The sequence below is a fragment of the Canis lupus genome, chromosome 23, assembly GCF_011100685.1.
Source record: "Canis lupus familiaris isolate Mischka breed German Shepherd chromosome 23, alternate assembly UU_Cfam_GSD_1.0, whole genome shotgun sequence".
Lineage (NCBI taxonomy): Eukaryota > Metazoa > Chordata > Mammalia > Carnivora > Canidae > Canis > Canis lupus.
The window spans coordinates 24,141,054-24,160,690 of NC_049244.1; the positions used below are offsets into that span (position 1 = coordinate 24,141,054).

General features: G+C 35.2%; 1 protein-coding gene across 1 annotated transcript in view; it reads right to left on the reverse strand.

Moving 5' to 3' along the window:
* The window catches only part of KCNH8 (potassium voltage-gated channel subfamily H member 8), a 366,249-nt gene that overhangs the window by 9,657 nt on the left and 336,955 nt on the right, over nucleotides 1-19,637 (reverse strand). The window contains exons 14-15 of the mRNA XM_038570738.1: nucleotides 17,922-18,028; nucleotides 15,304-15,380 (exon numbers count right to left, since the gene is read on the reverse strand). Coding sequence (XP_038426666.1) covers nucleotides 15,304-15,380; nucleotides 17,922-18,028 — 184 coding nt within the window. The remainder of the gene's footprint in view (nucleotides 1-15,303; nucleotides 15,381-17,921; nucleotides 18,029-19,637) is intronic.

Genomic DNA, 19,637 nt, shown 5'->3' on the forward strand with positions numbered 1-19,637 from the left:
TTAGCCCAAAGAGAATAAAGGACATATATAACTCCTCTTCAGCCTCAGCACGGAGAGACAAACCATGCTGTTAATGCTTTTACAGAATTAATTTGGGAGAAATAGAGTCTCCAAGTTTTAGCATCACTTGTGTAGCTCTTTGCCGTAACAAATAGTAACAGCGATAACCAAAGCCTTTGAAAAATGTTGATCTAAGGTTTGAGTAATTGCAGTCAGATGGATTGAGAAATCTCTATAAAGGATGCATGAGCCAAAATACAACAATGTTCAGCAGGATTAGCTGGGGGCAGGTATGACTAGTCATTATTGTGCTTTATAATAGCTCTAGTCTCTGTATAAATCCTGCCATTTACAACTCTTTGTTGATACATGAGTAAGTTAATGAATAATAAGTTGCATGGTTAATTTCTTAGTATGAGTTTCTAATATTTTCATTTGAACTTAAATAACTTTCACCAATCTCCCCTAAATAGCACTGCAAGACACAGATTTAAGTACCACTATATCTCTAGCAGGTAAGAATGTTTTATATGATGTCAGTATCTCATAGACATCCCCCTCACTTCAAAATGGGAGGTTTTAAAACCATTGTGTTATTACATAGTTGAAAAAAATCCATCTGGGATGCTGGTGACCTATTGTTCCAATAAGACTGTGCACTGCCAGTTTTTACACTTAGATTATGTGCCTTTTAGTGTAAACACAGATTTGCTGTTCTGGTGTGTCTCTGGATTGTGCCTTTTGGGAACAGGAATGTGAGTTTCACAAGGAAGACCAGAATTGACAATACCTTTTATTTCACGTAGAAAGTAGCTAACTTTTGCTTTCTATTATTCATGTTTTACATTTTTCAATCTTGGCTATTGGCATGGTATGATTCATGGCCTCTGAGTATAACTGGAACTTCAATTGATAGAAAAAAAATGCCGTTTCCATTTTTGTACATTCAGTGAGCAGATGGGTAATGCATCTGTTGATATAATCTTCTTAGCTTGAAGAGTTCTTGACCCATCACTCAATTTTTGCCAAACATGTACACATTTTCCTGCTAGACACAATTTTTCTAAATTCCCGGTCCTAATTACACCAATCCTCTCCATCCCCCACCCCCCGCCATGAACACATATACATTTTTACAAGCTCTGATTCAGGTAATTAAATGGTCTTTCATTTAATCTTTTGTTATGTTGCATATTTATCATGGGATTCAGACAAGTTCAATCAAACTCCATAAGCAGGCAAAACAAAAAGGACGATCGGTATAATTTCATCCTTGTGTCTTTTGCTTCACAACACATTCAAAAACAAATGACAATCTTTTTATCTGTCAGCTAAAATAATAATCATACTCGGCACTTGCATAAATTTCATCCAAATGAGAATCTCAATCCCATTACTAACGAAAGTTGTAAATCTTGTTCTACAGCTGGAGAGACTAGAATGTTGGGAGGTGAAATGGTTTACCCGAGGTCACACAGGAATAGTACCAAGGGCTTTACTTTTGCAGGTGCATCTGATGCCACTTAAATTATAAGAGAAGAATTACAAGTCTTGAAAGTGATTACTCCAATGGTTTCATTGAATTTCTGCAAACTCAGGCCTTTGGACACGACTTTATTACTTTAGCTGTATTGTTGTAATCCATTATTTATCAACCCTTTGATTGCTTTCCTCATCTACTTTCCCACTTCCTGTGACAAAGTTTGATTAGTATCCAAATTGCTGTCTGGCTAAAGGATCTTCACTGCTATTAGTGAAAAATCTGTCTCATCTCAGAATACAAACTGTATTGACACTGCTTATCAAGACAATGAATAGAGGAATTACTTGGGGATCTTGACACCATGTATACTAAGACTCGGTAGGTATGGGGTGGGATTCTGCATTTCTGTTAAGCTCCCAGTTGATGCGAGTGCTGCTGGTTGTCGTATTCTAAGTCAGATCATGACTTCCTATTATGGATCTAGTCCCTTTGGTTAACTCTTCGTGTACTAGTCTTTCAGTAAGAGCTGAGAATCTAGTCTAAACAGCTTTTCTCAATTCCTTTGACAAGTCTGTAGTTGGAGTTTTTTTTTTTGTTTAGATCTTCTTTTAATTTCTTTCAACAATATTTTGTCATAACCATAAGAGACTCTTAATCATAGGAAACAAACAGGGTTGCTGGAGGGGAGGAGAGTGAGGGGATGGGATAACTGGGTGATGGACATTAAGGAGGGCACAGGATATAATGAGACTGGGTATTATAAAAGACTGATGAATTACAGACTTCTACTTCTGAAACCAACAGTATATGTTAATTAATTGAATTTAAATAAAATAAGCACAAAAAAACACATATTTTGTCATTTTTGGTGTACAAGTCTATACCTCCTTGGTTAAATTTATTCCTAAGTACTTTATTCTTTTTGATATTACTGTAAATGAGATTGTTTTTCTTAATTTTTCTTTCTGATAGTTCATTATCAGTGGATAGAAATACAACTGACTTTTATATATTGACTTTATATCCTGCAGCTTTACTGAATTCATTTATTAGTTCTAACAAATTTTGGTGGAATCTTGAGGGTTTAGGGTCTTTGTGATTGTTGAAACTGTTGTCTTTCTTCTTGGTGGCTCCCAGTAGTTGAGGGTGTCCCAAGATCTGTCAGTGTCCCAAAGTGGAGGATCATAGAGAGTACCTAGGTGCACGTGGATTGTCCTTAGGCAGCAGCTGGGAAAGTATGCAGTAATATCCCTTTCAGGGAGAAACTAGGAAATGGGCATTTTTGCATGCTCCCTCTCTGCTGAACTTGGATATACAACCATAGAGATGCTCTTAACACCCATTTTTTCACTCTTTAAAATGTAAATTCAATTAATTGACATATAGGATATTATTAGTTTCAGAGGTAGAGTTCAGTGATTCATCAGTCTTATATAATACCCAATACTCATTAAATCACATGCCTTCTTAATGTCCATCACCTAGTTACCCCATCCTTCCACTCCAGCAATCTTAGGTTTGTTTCCTATGATCGAGTCTCTTATGGTTTGTCTCCCCCTCTGATTTTATCTTATTTTATTTTTCCTTCCCTTCCCCTATGATCCTCTGTTGTTTCTTAAATTCCATATATCAGTGAAATCCTATGATAATTGTCTTTCTCTGATGGGCTTATTTTGCTTAGCATAATACCCTCTAGTTCCATCCATATTGTTGCAAATGGCAAGATTTCATTTTTTTGATAGCTGAGTATATATATATATACATACTAGCTGAGTATATATATCATTTTTTTGATAGCTGAGTATGTATATATATATATGCAAATCCCATCTATATCAATTTATCTGTTGATGGACAACTGAACAAACCCTCTTTTAATTGCTATGGAACATCATGGATATATATTCCAATCATTTTCTAAACCTAGAGTTGATTTGGTTTCAGTCTGGGATATAAATATGCAGCATTTTGGTATAAATGGCGAGATTTCATTTTTTTGATGGTTGGGTAGTTTTCCATTATATACACCACACCTTTATCTATTCATCTGTCGACAGACATCTGGGCTCTTTCCATAGTTTGGGTATTGTAGACATTGCTGCTATAAACATTGGGGTGCAGGTGCCCCTTTAGATCACTACATTTGTATCATTGGGTAAATACCTAGTAGTGCAATTGCTGGGTCATAGGGTAGCTCTATTTTCAACTTTTTGAGAAGCCTCCACTCTGTTTTCCAGAGTGGCTGCACCAGCTTGCATTCCCACTAACAGTGTAAGAGGACTGCCCTTTCTCCACATTTTCACCAACATTTGTCATTTCCTGACTTGCTAATTTTAGCTATCCTGACCAGTTGAGGTTGTATCTCACTGTGGTTTTGATTTGTATTTCCCTGATGCTGAGTGATATTGGGCATTTTTTTCATGTGTCTGTTGGCCATGTGTAAGTCTTCTTTGGAGAAATGTCTGTTCATGTCTTCTGCCCATTTCTCGATTGGATTATTTGTTCTTGAGGCATTGAGTTTGTTCAGTTCTTTATAAATTTTGGATACTAGCCCCTTATCTGCTATGTTCTCCCAACCATTTAAAAATTATTTTTGTTTGCTATAATCATGTAGGACTTGTGAAAATAAGCCCCTTTGGCTTTCAGAGCCAGATGTTTTGAAGACCCTAGTTGGGGGCTCTAGTTCCAAACTCTCCAATGCTGGGAGTTAGGGGCTCCCTCTTGATTATGTGGCACTTTATCCGGGGTGGGGTTTAAGGTTTATGTGTCCCGGCCTTTACTATCTGTCTCTATGTAGTGATTTTCTCATTCACCTGATGGGTAGGAGTCATTCAGCTTGTTTCTATTATTTCTTATTTGTATGTTTATCTCACAGGGAATTATTCTGTGTATAGATGTACATTCAACATGTATGTACACAACATATGAAACATAGAAATATGTTATTATTTACTTAATATGAATAATAGTTATTTGGACATCTGTTATTTTATCAATACCTATATGTTTAAAATGGCTCATGGTTAAAAAATAAAAACAAAATATTTGGTATGTACATTAGAATCTCACTTAAAAATACAATGTACATGTAATTCCTTTAAAAATCCCCAAATATCTTACCTGAAAAAGAAAACTGATTTACATTAATTGCTTCTCCTTTATTTCTGGTTGTTATAAGTTTCAATGACTAATTTTTAACTACTGCAAATCAGTGTCCAAAAAAAACACCAAAAGAATAGATACCTACTTGAATGAATGCAAAAGCTTTTCTTTTACTTTCATAGCAATTGAGCAATGAACACCTCAGTGAGAAAGACTGGTTCAGCAAGGTCTAATATAAAGCATCATGGAACCTACTACCTAAAGCTTGTTCAGAGGTCTAGAGTTTTCTTTTAACCACCGGTAGACACCTACCCGATTCAAGCTTTTTTGATAATGGAGTTTTAAACAAAAACACAATTCTCTATCAAATGAATGCTATGTGAATAGAACTCCTTTATCACCAAGGCTGAAGAGATTCACTTTAGAGAGTAGGCTTGCAGATCATCAACTGAAGTCAGTATAAGGCTGTAGTAACGGTATTTTGTTACCAGTTATCAGATTTGATTTAAAAATACGTTTAAAAAAATCAATATTTTACCAGTGGACTCCACCCCACTTATCATTTTATTTGCTTCAAAATGTACTCCTTTTCCTTTCTTTTTTTCTTTTTCTGGATTTGAATATGCTAACATGTGGAATAGTCACCAATGGAAAAACATATTTGGGAGATGTATCTTTCCCCTTGAATAAACATACACTGTATTTTATTAGACTTTTTTTGAAAAGCCCTTTCTAAAATTATCATATCTTAAAATTATCTGTCCATTATTAAATCAAATATTACTTTTAAGTATATATGGGTAATTTAAGAAACCAAAGACTCAAGTCTTAACATGGGTATCTAATATTTCAGAAGGAAATCTTTTCAGTGCACACCAAGGATAGCCTTCTCTGAAAACTAACCCAATAAAAAAAGCCACTGAAATGGGACTTTTAAGGCTTTTTAAGCCTTTCTATACCTCTTGCTGCATATGTGATTATCTCTGGGCCTCAATTTACTAATCCATGATAGAAGCATCTCACATGATGGGATTTATAGGGTCTCTTCAAACTCAAAATTGGAATTTTATTTTCTCTTTTATTCAATGTTCTACCTGATGGTTAAAAAAGATGTAATGCATAATCCAGCACTTTTTATACATTCATCACCATAAATGTATGGCTACTGTATGTAGCCAGTCATAGCAAAGAAAAAGACAGATAAATATTCTTGTCCTCATAGAACTGACATCCTAATGGGAGATAAAGATGATGAAAAATCTAGATAAATAAACTATGTACTGTATCAGAGGTTTGATAAGCTATGAGGAAGAACAAATTTAGAAGTAATTTGGGTAGAGGGGACTTCTATTTAAAAAGACTGGTCAAGGAAGACCTCACTAAGTTGACATCTGAACACAAGCTTAAAAGAGGGAAGAGAGCTTCCATGCAGATATTGGGGAAGAGCTTTCTGAACAGAGAGAAAAATACAAGACCTTCAGGTGTTTTCGTAAACTAAAACATGATAGACAATATGGTCTGTTCTGGAAATGTCATCTATAGGACACTGGGATCATTTGTGGTTGTCTTTAAGAAATTTGGACAAGAGGAGGGGTCAGTGGCAGAGGAAGTTAATCATGATGATTAAAGGGTCTGTATTTCATGTTACATGAGTAAAGTTTCAGGAAGAGAGAGCATTAGAGAGGAGGAAAATATGCTACAGAATGGGGAGGAAGAGAGATATTAGCTATCTTCAAAATTTAAAATATTTTCAGCATAAAAAACATTTATGTAGCTTTTTCTATGCAACTCAAGAGGGATAGAGTAGGAAATATTAATAAAAAGGCTTTATAGAAAGTTATATGAGGTAAATATAGAGAATAGGTTTCTAATAGCTAAACTGAGGAATGAGGTTGGCTGTCATCAGAAGCACTTGGAGAATTTTTTAAAAGATTTTGTTTCTTTAGAGAAAGAGAGAGAGCAAGAGAGAGAGAGAGAGAGAGAGAGAGAAAATATGAGTGGGGGAGGGGCAAAGGGACAGGGAGAAAGAAAATCCTTAAGTAGACTCCCTGCTGAGCACAGAGCTCAACTTGAGGCTCCAAGGACCCTAAGATAATGGCCTGAGCCAAAATCACAAGTCAGAAGCTTAACTGACTGAGCCGCCTTGGTGCCCTGCATTTGGAAAATTTTTAAAAATACAGATTCCCAGTGCCAACTCTAGAGTTCTGAGATTCAGTTAGTCTATGCCTGGCCAAAGGAATTGTTATTTTTAAAATACTTACTAATATTAAATATATTTTATATATTCATAATTTATAAAATATCTACAATCTATAATCATGTAAAAAGTTCTAGAGAATCTGAAAGCACAACTAGGTTTGGAAAATACTAGTGTAGCTTTCTATTGGGACATAGTGAGTTTCTCACTATAGAAAATGTTCAGGCAAAATAACTTCTTGCTAAAAATCTCAGAAACAAAATTCCACTACTAGAAGATAAGCTAGAATAGGTGGCCTCGGAGATATCTCTCAAATTTCAAATTTTATGATTCTCCCACATTATAAAAATACAATATTGAAGCTGAGATTGCTAAAATATTGATTTCAGAACAATTCGTCTACCTATTACATAAATTATTTTCAAATTCTATCTTATCCTATGGTCACATAAGCACAAAAGGGAAATCTGACTAATTTAGTATTGATTTATGATATTGTGTTTATTTCTAATTAGGTACAAGTAAATGGGAAGTGTCAGTTCCCATTTGTCTACGTGCCTTATGGTTCTCTAATAAAAAGACTTAAAGAATCTCCAAGCCTTCTCAAGTTCATATATATTTATTTTCTAGTCCTGAACATTGACCTACTTGAGATAAGGACATTCTCTGTTGTACTTCTGTAAAGTCTGCATACTTTAACAACAACAATAAAAATAATAATAATAATTTTGAGGCAATTCACAGAATTTTTTGGAGATATGATCAAAGTTCTCAAGAGCTTGGGGAAAGAAGAAATGTGCACATGAAAATAACATAAAAGTATAGAAAAGAAAATGCTGAATGGCAAGGTTAGAAAGCAAGTATTAAAACTCAGAGAAGGCACTTAAAAACTGGGATTCATCATGGAAGAATCACGAAAATTCATATTAGACTGGAGGTGGAATCAGAGCCCTTCTGAAAGATGTATGATGTTCTCATTTTTAAAAAGGTGAAATTCATGTATTAGGGGATGAGAAGAAAGAAAAATTTCCCTGTAATCCCTTCCAATTGTGAAATTCTATAAAAAATTTCTAATACTATTTGTAGCTGCTAGATTGGATCAATTATTGGACTTAATTTTTCTGTTGATGAATGGAAAATGGCAGAGGGGTATGTTCTTTTAAAAATGTATGAACCTGGGCAGCCCGGGTGGCTCAGCGGTCTAGCACCGCCTTCAGCCCAGGGCCTGATCCTGGAGACCCGGTATCGAGTCCCGCATCGGGCTCCTTGCATTGACCCTGCTTCTCCCTCTGCCTGTATCTTTGCCTCTCTGTGTCATGAATAGATGAATTAAAAAAATCTTTTAAAAAAATGTATCAATTTATGGGGCTCTTAAGTGGTGCAGTCAGTTAGGTGCCAGACTCTTGATTTTGACTCAGGTTGTGGTTTCTGGGTTGGGGGATCAAGCCCTGTGTCAGGCTCCATGCTCAGCATGGAGTCTACTTAAGACTCTGCCCTTCTCCCCTGATCTCTCTCTCAAATAAATAAATAAATCCTTAAAGAATGTATCAAAACTTACAAGTTATTTAGGAAGTATGGGAGAGGAACACCCATATTCATTAAAAAAAAAAACAGTTATTCTGAAACTATTAGTTAGTAGCCAGTTAATAACTAGGCTATTACTAACTGGCTAATTACTACTAATAAATAATTAATAACCAATTGTTTAAATTTCATTTGAATTTCTCTGTACTTGCTTGAATACACAATAACTCATTTTACGGAATATTTCTCATTTTTATTTCTAGAATAGATCCACATTCCAACCAATTCTGCTCCTTGTATGAGCTGAGACTGACTTGTATGAACTCCATCAACAGGCTCATTGGCTCATTGGCTTCTGGTTGGGTTTGGCCATTGTAGAACATCAGCAGATCGAAGAGAGATAGAAGAGGGAAGTCGGGGTATATGTTCCTCTGGCTGCTTCCCTGCAGAGTTGAGGTGGGCAGAAGGTCACAGAGGGTCCCAACAAAAGATCACAGCTCTTTTCAGGTGGCCTTCTCCACCTTTCTGGGACTCAAGATTCTATCTATAATCACTCTCTACCCTGGCCCCTTCAGACCCAGGAGTTGTAGTGCTCTTCTATTGTTATTATACCCACAGTGGGAGGGACAGTGCTAACCTTTGTGGTTGCCCTACACTCAACTAACTTCTTTGTAAATACTCTTTTTCCTGCTCAAGTTGCCCATTTGGAATGTGGCATTGGTCCCCCTTGGACCTTTACCAATATGTCCATTTAGTCCCTCTACTCAAAATAAGAGAGGCTTATGTATCACAGGTTAGGAAGACAAAAACACCTAATATCCAAAAGCTATATCCATATTAAATTCATACTTCACAGGATAAACTTTTGAGTGGCATTTTTTTTTCCTTTTGGGAGATCCTCACTATTGTTTAGGGTATGTATGTATGTATGTATGTATGAGGTATGTATTTATTATCAGGAAATCTCTCATAAGAGCTACAAATCTACCTAGGTATACAGGCTTGAGAACTGAAAATAAACAAAAAGCATCCTGCAAATCATTAAATAGTTGGGTATATTCCAGTTTAGAAAGCTATGCCCACAAAACGTAGCATTATAATCAGTAATACTTATGTTTTAAAATGAAAACTACAGAATGGCTTGTCAGCAGTTAAATGGATTTTGTTTTTCTATGTCAAAAAGTGAATGTACAAATTTTTTTTAGGTTTTACTTTTGAGAATTGATGGTTAAGAATACATATGTGATCATGATGAGGAAGAAATGAGATTGTACAGTCAGAACTTGGAATGGTCTCACAATTCTCTGAGTGTGTTTGGTTAAACTAATTGTCAAATAAAAGATATAATGATAATACTAATTCAGAGGACTGAGGCATACCCTTTACTATGGATGTTACTCATGTAAGTTTCTCTGTGTGAATTATTAATAGAAGTCTAAATTTTCATTGCCAGTTAGAAAAGTAATAAAGCAAATCTTTGGTAAGGAACAACTTCTGATATTGCTATTCTATTTCTTTGACTGAAGGAGACTTCATTGATCTCATGCTACAAATTTGTAGATGTGACTTCAAAATCACAAAGAATGAAAGAATAAACTGAATATCACCAAAATTAATACTTTTGTGTTTCAAAGAAAAATGTGTAGAAAATAAAAAGGCAACTTCAATAATGGGAGAAGGAAACTGCACATCATAACTTGTATCGAGAATATATATGTAATTCTTACAACCCAGTAACAAAGAGACAATCCAATTTTAAAGTGGGCAAAGGATCTGAATAGACGACTTTCCAAAGCATGAATAGACAACTTTCTAAAGCATGAGAAGATGCTCTATATTATTAGCTATCAAGGAAATGCAAGTGAAAATCACAATGAAATACCACTTCATACACTCTAGTATGGTTATAATAAAAAAGTCTTATAACAAACAAAAAATTGCTGGCAAGGAAAAGAGAGCTTGGAACCTTCATATACTGCTGAATGTAAAGTGCTGCTGCTGCTTTGGGAAACAGTCTGGCAGTTTCTCAAATGTTTAAACATAGAGTTACATTACGATTCAGCAATTCCACTTAATTACCCAAGAGAAATTAAAACATGTCCACACAAAAACTTGTGTGAATGTCTTAGGAATGCTCATAGCAACATTATTCATATTAGCTAAAAGGTGGTAACAACACAAATGTCCATCAGCTGATGAATGAATAAGCAAAAAGTGGTATATCCATACAATGGAATATTACTTGGGTATAAAAACAAATGAAGTACTCCCAAGCCACAACATGGGTGAACCTTGAAAACATTATACTAAACGAAAAAAAGCCAGTCACAGAGGACCATATTGTATGATTCCATTTATATGAAATGTTCAAAATACACAAAAATATGGGCAGAGAATGTAGATTAATAGGGTTCAGGATAGGGGGACTTCAGGCATTACAAGTGATGGCTATATGATACGGAGTTTCTTTGTGGGGTTATAAAATGGTTTAAAATTGATTAAGGTGATGAATGCACAACTCTATGAACATACTAAAAGCCTTCAGATTATACACTTTAAATGGATGAATTAGGGTGCCTGGGTGGCTCAGTCAGTTAAGTGTCTGCCTTCATCAGGGAACCTGCTTCTCCCTCTGCCCCTCTCCCTGCTTGTGCACTCTCTCTTTCTCTCTCTCTCCTCTCTCCCCCTCAAATAAATAAATAAAATCTTAAAAAAATAAATAGGTGAATTATATGATATATTAATTATATCTCAGAAAAGTTGTTTTTTAAAAAAGGAGTTAATAAATAGTATGAAAAGTCAGGCTTTTCCCTTTAAATAGTAAATACAAGTTTTTTCTACGAAGGCCATTTTTTGTTTAGAAATGTACATTTAATTCTTATGAATATATTTAAGACTTGGGTGGGTTAAAATGATCTAATATTAACTTTGTGTACATACAAAAAAAATGCTAAAAAGTGGCAATCAGAGCATTCCAGCCCAAATACCCCTTGCTGAACAAGGATGATTTAACAAGACACCTGCATTCTTTCATTTTGAAAATGAAGATTTGGCTATGATGATGTTTCCAGTAAGCTTGGCAGGTTCTTTTCTGCCTAGTTTAATAATCATTTTTGCTACTTACATGTTTAGTATAGTAGCAGGTAATGATTAAGCATTGTTTAAGTGGCATACTGGGTGTCTTTGCCCTTTAATCTCTAAGTCTTACAGAACAAGTGTTCTTTACATTGATTCAGTGACACTATCTCATCAAATTATTTAGCTAAAATAAGATGCACTGAAATATAAACACTTTGCCCTATCATTTTCTATTCTAATTTTATATTAAGAATTTTCATAGCAAAAAAAAAGTCTCAGGTAAAAACAGTAATTTTTATGATCATCTGTGTCCCTTAAATCTATTAATTTTCATTTTATCCCTCATGAAAATTCAAAATTTTCTCTCCCATGAAAGCACTGAGACAAATCCTCTCCTATTACTCCACACCGGGTAGGAGGAGGGAGCAGGGGGCTTTAACTTGAGAGTAGCCTTCTGTTGAATGGAAGTATAACCTTGTAGAAAGAGAAAATGAGTATTTGACCCCTTATTAACAGAAAACATCATGCTGGGTGCTTTATTTATGGTATAAAGTTCTTGCAATGATCCTATATTGCAGATGTTATTATTACCACTTAATAGAGGAAAAATCTGAACTTAGGGAAGGTGAACATTTTGCTGAAGTCAGATGGTTAATTTTATGAGTAGGGATCTGAATATTTTTCTTTCTCCAAAGCTTATTCTCTTTCTTTACTAGTCTGTTTTATGTCTTATGCCTGCTGTGGCCAAGCACGCAGGCTCCCCCGGTAGGCTTTGCTGCAATGTCTTTCTGGGTCAGCCAGATTTCAGAAATAAGGAAACATTCTAACCCTTACCTACAAACCTTTTCAGAAATGGAGCACTTGACTTACACAGCCCATGGCCCCCACAGTGACATTTTGTTGTTATTTTTAAACGATTTCCTTAGAATTGCACTATTTCTTTGTTTGCTGTAAAGCAATGGCAATGTTTTCAAAAGTGTTCTAATATTAGTAGCTGCCCTACATCTTTTAAACTCTCTTCACTGTTCTGTGAATGTAGGTTATTACCAACATGATTCCTTTCCTGATTTTTGTTCTGTATTTAGCCAGCTGATTATGAAATCTACACATCAATGAACAGTTTCTTTATATCTTAAATATTTAAGCAAATATCAGAATAGAGTTGTTGCCATGTTCTCAAACTTTATACAATGCTTGACATACCCCACATATATTGAGATTGCCCTTTTTATTACAGAGTTATTATTATGCAGTAATTCCATGGTCATTATCAATTCTCTTGTTTACCACTAACAAGGAATAGAATAAATGAAGAATAAAGCAATCAGATGAGCACATGGGTGAGTGGTAGGATACAGGTGAAATGGAAAAATTAGGCTTGGATTTTAAAAGGTAGTTTTTTTTTTTTTTTTTTTGCTATGATAAGCAACATTACTTTATAGGAGGTATGAGGAAAAAACAAATAGGAGGTTGGAAGAAAGATAATTTTACAGTTTGAAACCAATTTGTATTTTCATTCTGCCTATCTTAGTGGGTTTTAATGCACCAAAGGGTCAAGACTGTATAAATTAAGTTATGTGTAAAGGATAAGATTTTCTTACTTAAGCTTCAACCATGAAGAAATCAGATATTTCCTATAAGAAAAAACTAATTCTTTAGGGAAGGATAATTGGACAATTGATATTTTAACTTGCCCTTTTTATTTCAATATATAGCAAGATAAAAAGATTTATGTCATCTCACTAGAAAAGCAATCATGAATACCAAATCACACTGGGGAAATGTTTTGTTTTTCAAGTGCTTATCTGTTTTAACGTATCTACCACTGGCTCACATTGTCAAAGAAAAATCATATCATGTGTGGATTTACAGCCGTGACTTGGGAAAATTATGTAATTTCCAAAAGGTGAAGATATAAACATATTTCTTTCCCAGAACAATTATGAACTCCAATATTTGAGTTAAGATATAGGTCAGTCAATTCTTAAAACCATTACATGATCTCAAATGTGAGGGAAAAGAATTCAAATTATATCAATGGGTGCTTTTAGCCAAAAACAGTATGTGAAAAGAAATTATTCAATAGAAGTTTCTCTGACAAGGTATTTAGTTTGTTTTGTTTTGTTTTGTTTTTTAAATGGATTTTTAACAGGAGGTTATTTAGGTAATCCAGTGTATGGCCAAGTCCTTGTGATTTAAGAAGTTTCAATCCGGTTAGTTTTCCATTCCTATCTTGTTACTCTGTCCATTGGAGCTCTTTTGTCTTGTTAGCAACAATTTCACTTCCAGAGAGAGTGGACACAGAAGGGGAAATGGTAGTAAATTGTAAATCTTCACGAAGCTGAAGACACACAGGTTTAAGAAAAACCTCTGACCTTCATGACAAGCTACCCAGTTTTCCTCTATTACAGATAATTGGAAACTGATTATGATCATATGATTTCATTTTCAGAAATCTCATCAGTGTTAGTAAGTGGTTACATTTTTTGCTAAGATCTCATCAGATAATCTAAAACTTTAGTCCTAGAAAGGGTGTGTCTGTGCCTACCCACATGTCCTCACCTTAGGTCAACCCTAAAGGTCACCAAAGACAGGTCCAGGTCTTCCTGCATATTCCTGTCTGAAGAAGCAAGCTTTTGAGTCTCCTCTGCAGCTAGGCCTGCATGAAGAGCTAGAGAGTCAATCTCTTAGGAACCACCCTCAATTCCCCTTTTCCTTGCCTAATGGTAGAACAGTTTTGAGTTGTCCTACATGCTCTCTCAGTGGTCCCCACCAGGAGTGAGCCCCAACTGCTTTCTGGATCACCTCCCAAATAAACTATTTGCATCCAAATTGTTGTCTTGAATCTGTTTTTTTTTTTTTTTTTCCTAATTGAATTTTTTTGGGGAGGACACCAAATTAGGACAGTGATTCAGAAATTACCTTCTCTATTTATATGAAATGGCTGGAAGAAGCAAAAAGTAGGTAAGTGGGTACCTAGGGCTGGATGAGGGAACAGGGATTAATCATAAATCACTATGAGAAGTCTTGTTGTCAGTGGTTGGGGGGGTGGGAGGTGGTAAAATTATTCTAAAACTGGTATGACAGTGGAGCCATTCAATGAAGTTACTAAAGATCATTGAATTGCATACTTGAAATGGATGAATTTTATGATATATAAAATATATCTTAGGGGATCCCTGGGTGGTGCAGCGGTTTGGCGCCTGCCTTTGGCCCAGGGAGCGATCCTGGAGACCCGGGATCGAATCCCACGTCGGGCTCCCGATGCATGGAGCCTGCTTCTCCCTCTGCCTATGTCTCTGCCTCTCTCTCTCTCTCTGTGACTATCATAAATAAATAAAAATTAAAAAAAATAAACTAAAATATATCTTAATAAAGTTGTTAAAAAGTTACCTGATTTTACATGGATAGATGGTAAGATCTGGAGAGTAAAAGTGTTCAAAGTTACACAGCAAATATATGTCAGGGAAGGGAAGAGCATTTTAAGCCATGTGATTATTCTGAGAAATAGCATTCATCTTTATATTAATCATCTTGCTTTAACTCATTAAAAATTAAAGTACATGAAAAAAGTGAAAAAGCACCAGTTATATCAAGTATCAATACATTTATGACACTAATTAGTATAATTATCATTTATTTAGTGCTTACTTTATGCTAAATGATTTGCCTTTACTATTTCAATTTCACAGTGGGCCATAAGGCCCTTTATTGTCCTCTTCTTGTACACAGGGAAATAGAGAGAGGGTAAGTAAATTATAAAAGGTCACGTAACTCATATGAGGCTTAGTGGGAATTCATCCATGCTGGTCTGACACCAGAGCACATGCCTATAATTAAATTATATTGCTTTTGCTAGCAACTAGGATTTATAGCTCTTACCACTCCAGCATGACCAAAAAAAGAGGAAGTTCCATACCTCACTGTTGAGTTTATTTATTTGCTGTTTGGTCTCCTCTGCTTTAATGAAGAGAACAGCAGCTCCAATCTCTGGGTCTGAAAAGTGGAACACACACAAAATGAGTCCTTTAGTAATAAACCTCATATTTGAGAATTGGGGCAGTTGGAATGGGGAAGGAAGCTTAAGCTACTACCTTTAATCTTCCTGATGCCTGTGCACTGTAGGTTCTGTCTCCCTGGAAATGGACATGCTTCTAGTAATCCTCTGGATCATGCCTGATACACTCCTTGAAACTAGGAACGTATCATAGTGGGGACTGTGACCACACTGATTGGATGTGTTCACATCATATCTTCCTTTCCCCTGAACACAATCACCACCATGTTCCAAGATGGCATATTTTCTTTTTTGATCATTCTCTAAAAATATATCACAGTCAGTGCCTAAACCATGGAAAAGGAATGTTCTTTTCCTCTTTTTCCCCCCAAATATTAATTCCCATGCCCATGAGAGCATCCTCCCCCACTTATATTTCAGGTGCTTAACTTTACTATAGGTTTCCTATCTCCTCCTGTGTTACTCTAAAAGATAGTATCTCCTATTTCCTGGTTCTCTTATCTGCACTTTTTCTTTACCTTACTCTTCCAAATACATTTATTTCTGTCAGCACCAAAAATTTGGATGAATTGCTGCTAGCTGGAGTGGAAAGGAATATATATATATTATATATTACATATATAATTATATATGTATATGTGACATATACATATATAATTTATTTATACTTATTATTTAAATATATTTATAGAAAATTATATGGTCATCCTAATATCTTAATTCTGGTAAATTATGGGTAGAAAACGTGTGGAAGAAAGAAGTCACTGAAAACAGTCTGAAGTGGCAGAGTAATAGAAGCTCATTTTGCAAAGACTTTGCAAAGTTAATCTATTAATTCAATGAATGACTAGAGAACATATATAATAGACCATGCCTCCTTTAGAAGAGAGAGCAATGAATAAAGAAAATGTAATTGACCCTCATGGAGCTTAGAGTCTAGCTGGGAAAAGAGACATTTAAAAAGCAATTAGGCAATAGATTTGAATTTCACACTAAGGGCAATAGGAAGCTATTTAAGGGTTTAAAGCATAGGATCAGAATTATAAGAATAAACTTGTATTTTTTAAAAAGTTTACTCTGTATGGAGAGCAGAGTGAGGCCAGAGAAGAGACCTTGGTAGCAATGCAGGCAAGAGATGGATGTGGTAAGGAAAAGTATGGTGGCAGTAAGGACACAAAGTCTTAGAATGTAGGGCTTAGGAGGTATAGCCAAGAAAATTTGTTGCTTGAGTGCATGAGTGTAGGAGTGAATGTTAGGAATACAAGAAGAGGAGGCTATAAGGAGGTGGGGGGACCAGAAATAGGTGGATGGATGTGGTGAGGTTCTGTGCATCATGTCTAGGTCTAGGTTAGTCAATAAGGAAAACTTCCAATTGGGACCTACCATCAACTTTCATAGCAAATACATCAGTGTGACTGTAACTATGATTTCTGTGCCTCTTTCCCCAGAGTAATATCAGCACAGGTAAGTCAATCAAATGAATGAATCAGGATTGTTGACTGAGATCTGTACTCCTTCTATCCCTGTCTTCCTTCCATCTGCAATTCCCCTCACTTCCATCAGGGAAGCTTATAAGGACCTTTCCATTTCCCCAGAAGATGATGAGTGCCAGGAAGTAGGATTGTTGATTGACATGGAATACTGGTATTCTAAAAAAGGAGACACACACCCAGAACTATACATTCAAAAGTTTTTACTGGGCTTGGTTTTGTTCACAGAAATATTCACTAATTATTAGTAGATACTGACACAGGATCTCAGAGCTGAGTGGGAAGGGGATGACAGAGTTGGCAGGGGACTATTGGCCTTACATCTGGTAGTTTTCTGGTAAATTGTTTTGGATATCCTATGCTTGCTCATTATTCTCACTTTATTATAACTACAAGTGTGTCTTCTTTAGAATTTACTTGTTATTTCTGGTCTTCATTATGTTGATAGATTTCTTTTTATGGACAATGAACTCAAGAAGGCAAAGGAGAGAGGAGGCTGGTTAGGTTTAGGGGTACCCTTACATTAATTCACCATCACCAGAGGGTAGTGCTTCACATAGGTCTCCATCATTTCCAACCTTCTTACATCCTTTTGAAGTTGTTTAAGCTCTGACAAAATGCACATACACAATCTCTAACCAATAGGTTGGTTAAAAATAACCAATGTTCCCATAGTGTACAACCAATACAGCTTTTCCTCTGGATAATGCTTTTGTGGATTAGTCTGCATTTGTAGTAAGAAAACATGGTCACCCTTTAATCAACAGCAGAAACTTGAGTCTCCTGACATACCATTTACCTGGGCTGGTAAATGACAGAGCATCTAGCCTGGACAGAGAAACAATTTCAAATTATATCTTAATAATTTGGAGATGGGACAGACTCAAGTTTAATTGTTCAATGACATTGGTAAAGTTCTATCATGTAGAAAATATTCAGAGAATGGGAAGGCAAAAAAGTGCCTATGCCAAACATTACAAGATAAAAAGAAATATCACCCTTCGTCAAAAGGCTAAATACAGAACTTACCTCCAAGAGGTGGGGAGACTCTGGGCTCCAGTCTGATGCGTTCAGAGCCAAAGTCAAAAGTCTGACTTTCCTCACTGCTATTTCCATCTTCAATTCCATCAACAATCCTATTTAAAATAAAGGACATTGGCTAGTTGTGCATTTATATTAATGGGTTCCAGTATTTTGTTTTTAAAGATTTTGTTTATTTATTTTAGACAGAGAGACAGAGCACCTGAGAGAGAGTGTGGGGCTGCCGGGCAGGGGAAGAGGGAGAGAGAACTCCAAGCCGACTTTCCACTGAGCATGTAGTCTAACTGGGGCTCCATCTTACCAACCTGAGATTATGCCCTGAGCTGAAACCAAGAGTTGGACACTTAACCGACTGAGCCACCCAGGCACCCTGGGTTCCAGTATTTCTAGAAGACTAAAATATTGTGTTAATTTCTAAATTCTACATACTCTAAAGCTGTACTATCCAATATGATAGCCATTAGCCTTATATGGCTATTGAGCACCTTAAATGTGGCTCATGCAAATGGAGATATGCTGTAAGCATAAAATACACATTGGATTTTGAAGGCTTGAGTGAAAAAATGCAAATGGTTTTATTAAAAATTTTTTAATATTATTTACATTTGAAATTATATTATTTGGGGCATACTGAGTCAAATAAAAATAAAACATTATTAAATTAAATTTCACTTTATTTTGTTTTTTTGAGTTCTGTTTTGTTTGCTTTTAAAAAATGTGGCTACTAGAAAATTTAAAATTACATATGTGGCTCACAATTTTAGTGTACATTGTATTCCAATGGAAATATAGAATTTAGAATCTTATTTATTCTCAGATTCAAAGCCTTAAACTACAGAATTCTTCTTATCTGAATTCATGTTAAATCACCAATCTATCCAGAATTAAATGTTTTAATCTAGTGATTATAGCATCACATTAAATAACTTTGATGACACCTTTACTCTCAACCTGGACAATACTCTGAAGTAAGAGTTAAATAATTACATATAAATAACTATTAAGACTTTGCCTAGTCTTTTCTTGCTAAAAAATGTCTAAGCTACTCATTATTTTAAAAATATAAGTCTATTGTAGAAAATTTAAACATAAAAGTAAAAATTAGAAAACAAAAATCACCTGTAATCCATCACTACTGTTAGCATTTTGATGCAGATCCTCAAAATCCTTTTATAAGTGTTAGGATCAATTGTACATAAACCTTTCTTTTCCAGCTCTGATATATTTCCCTTTAAGATTTATTGTCTTTCTTATTTAAAATGTAGGAAGGAGAAGAATAAGGCAATATTTTCAAATTACCATCCTCAGCTGAATTCCTGAACCTTTAATGTCCACCTGCTTTTTTCACTGTTTTGCTAATTTTTAAAAATATTCTCTCTAAATGGATAAATTGTGTTTTCTTCAAATGACTAGTTGAATATATTGACAAATATCACTTGCCTTTCAAGTAGAAAAACAGAATTTGAATCCAGATTTCCAAACTTAATCTCTGAGATTTTAGACAAAATAGTTCACTTCCTATATCTTCATAGTACAGATAACATGAATTATTTTACAGGACTCCTGAATTCCTGAGGAGACTAAATGCAATAGTGAATGTGGAATTACCTAGCAGAGGACATGACACAAAGGAAGCAATCAGTATTTTTTTCTTGCTTTTATTTATTATTCACCTATGATGTGATTTTTCAGTATTGCTTGTAT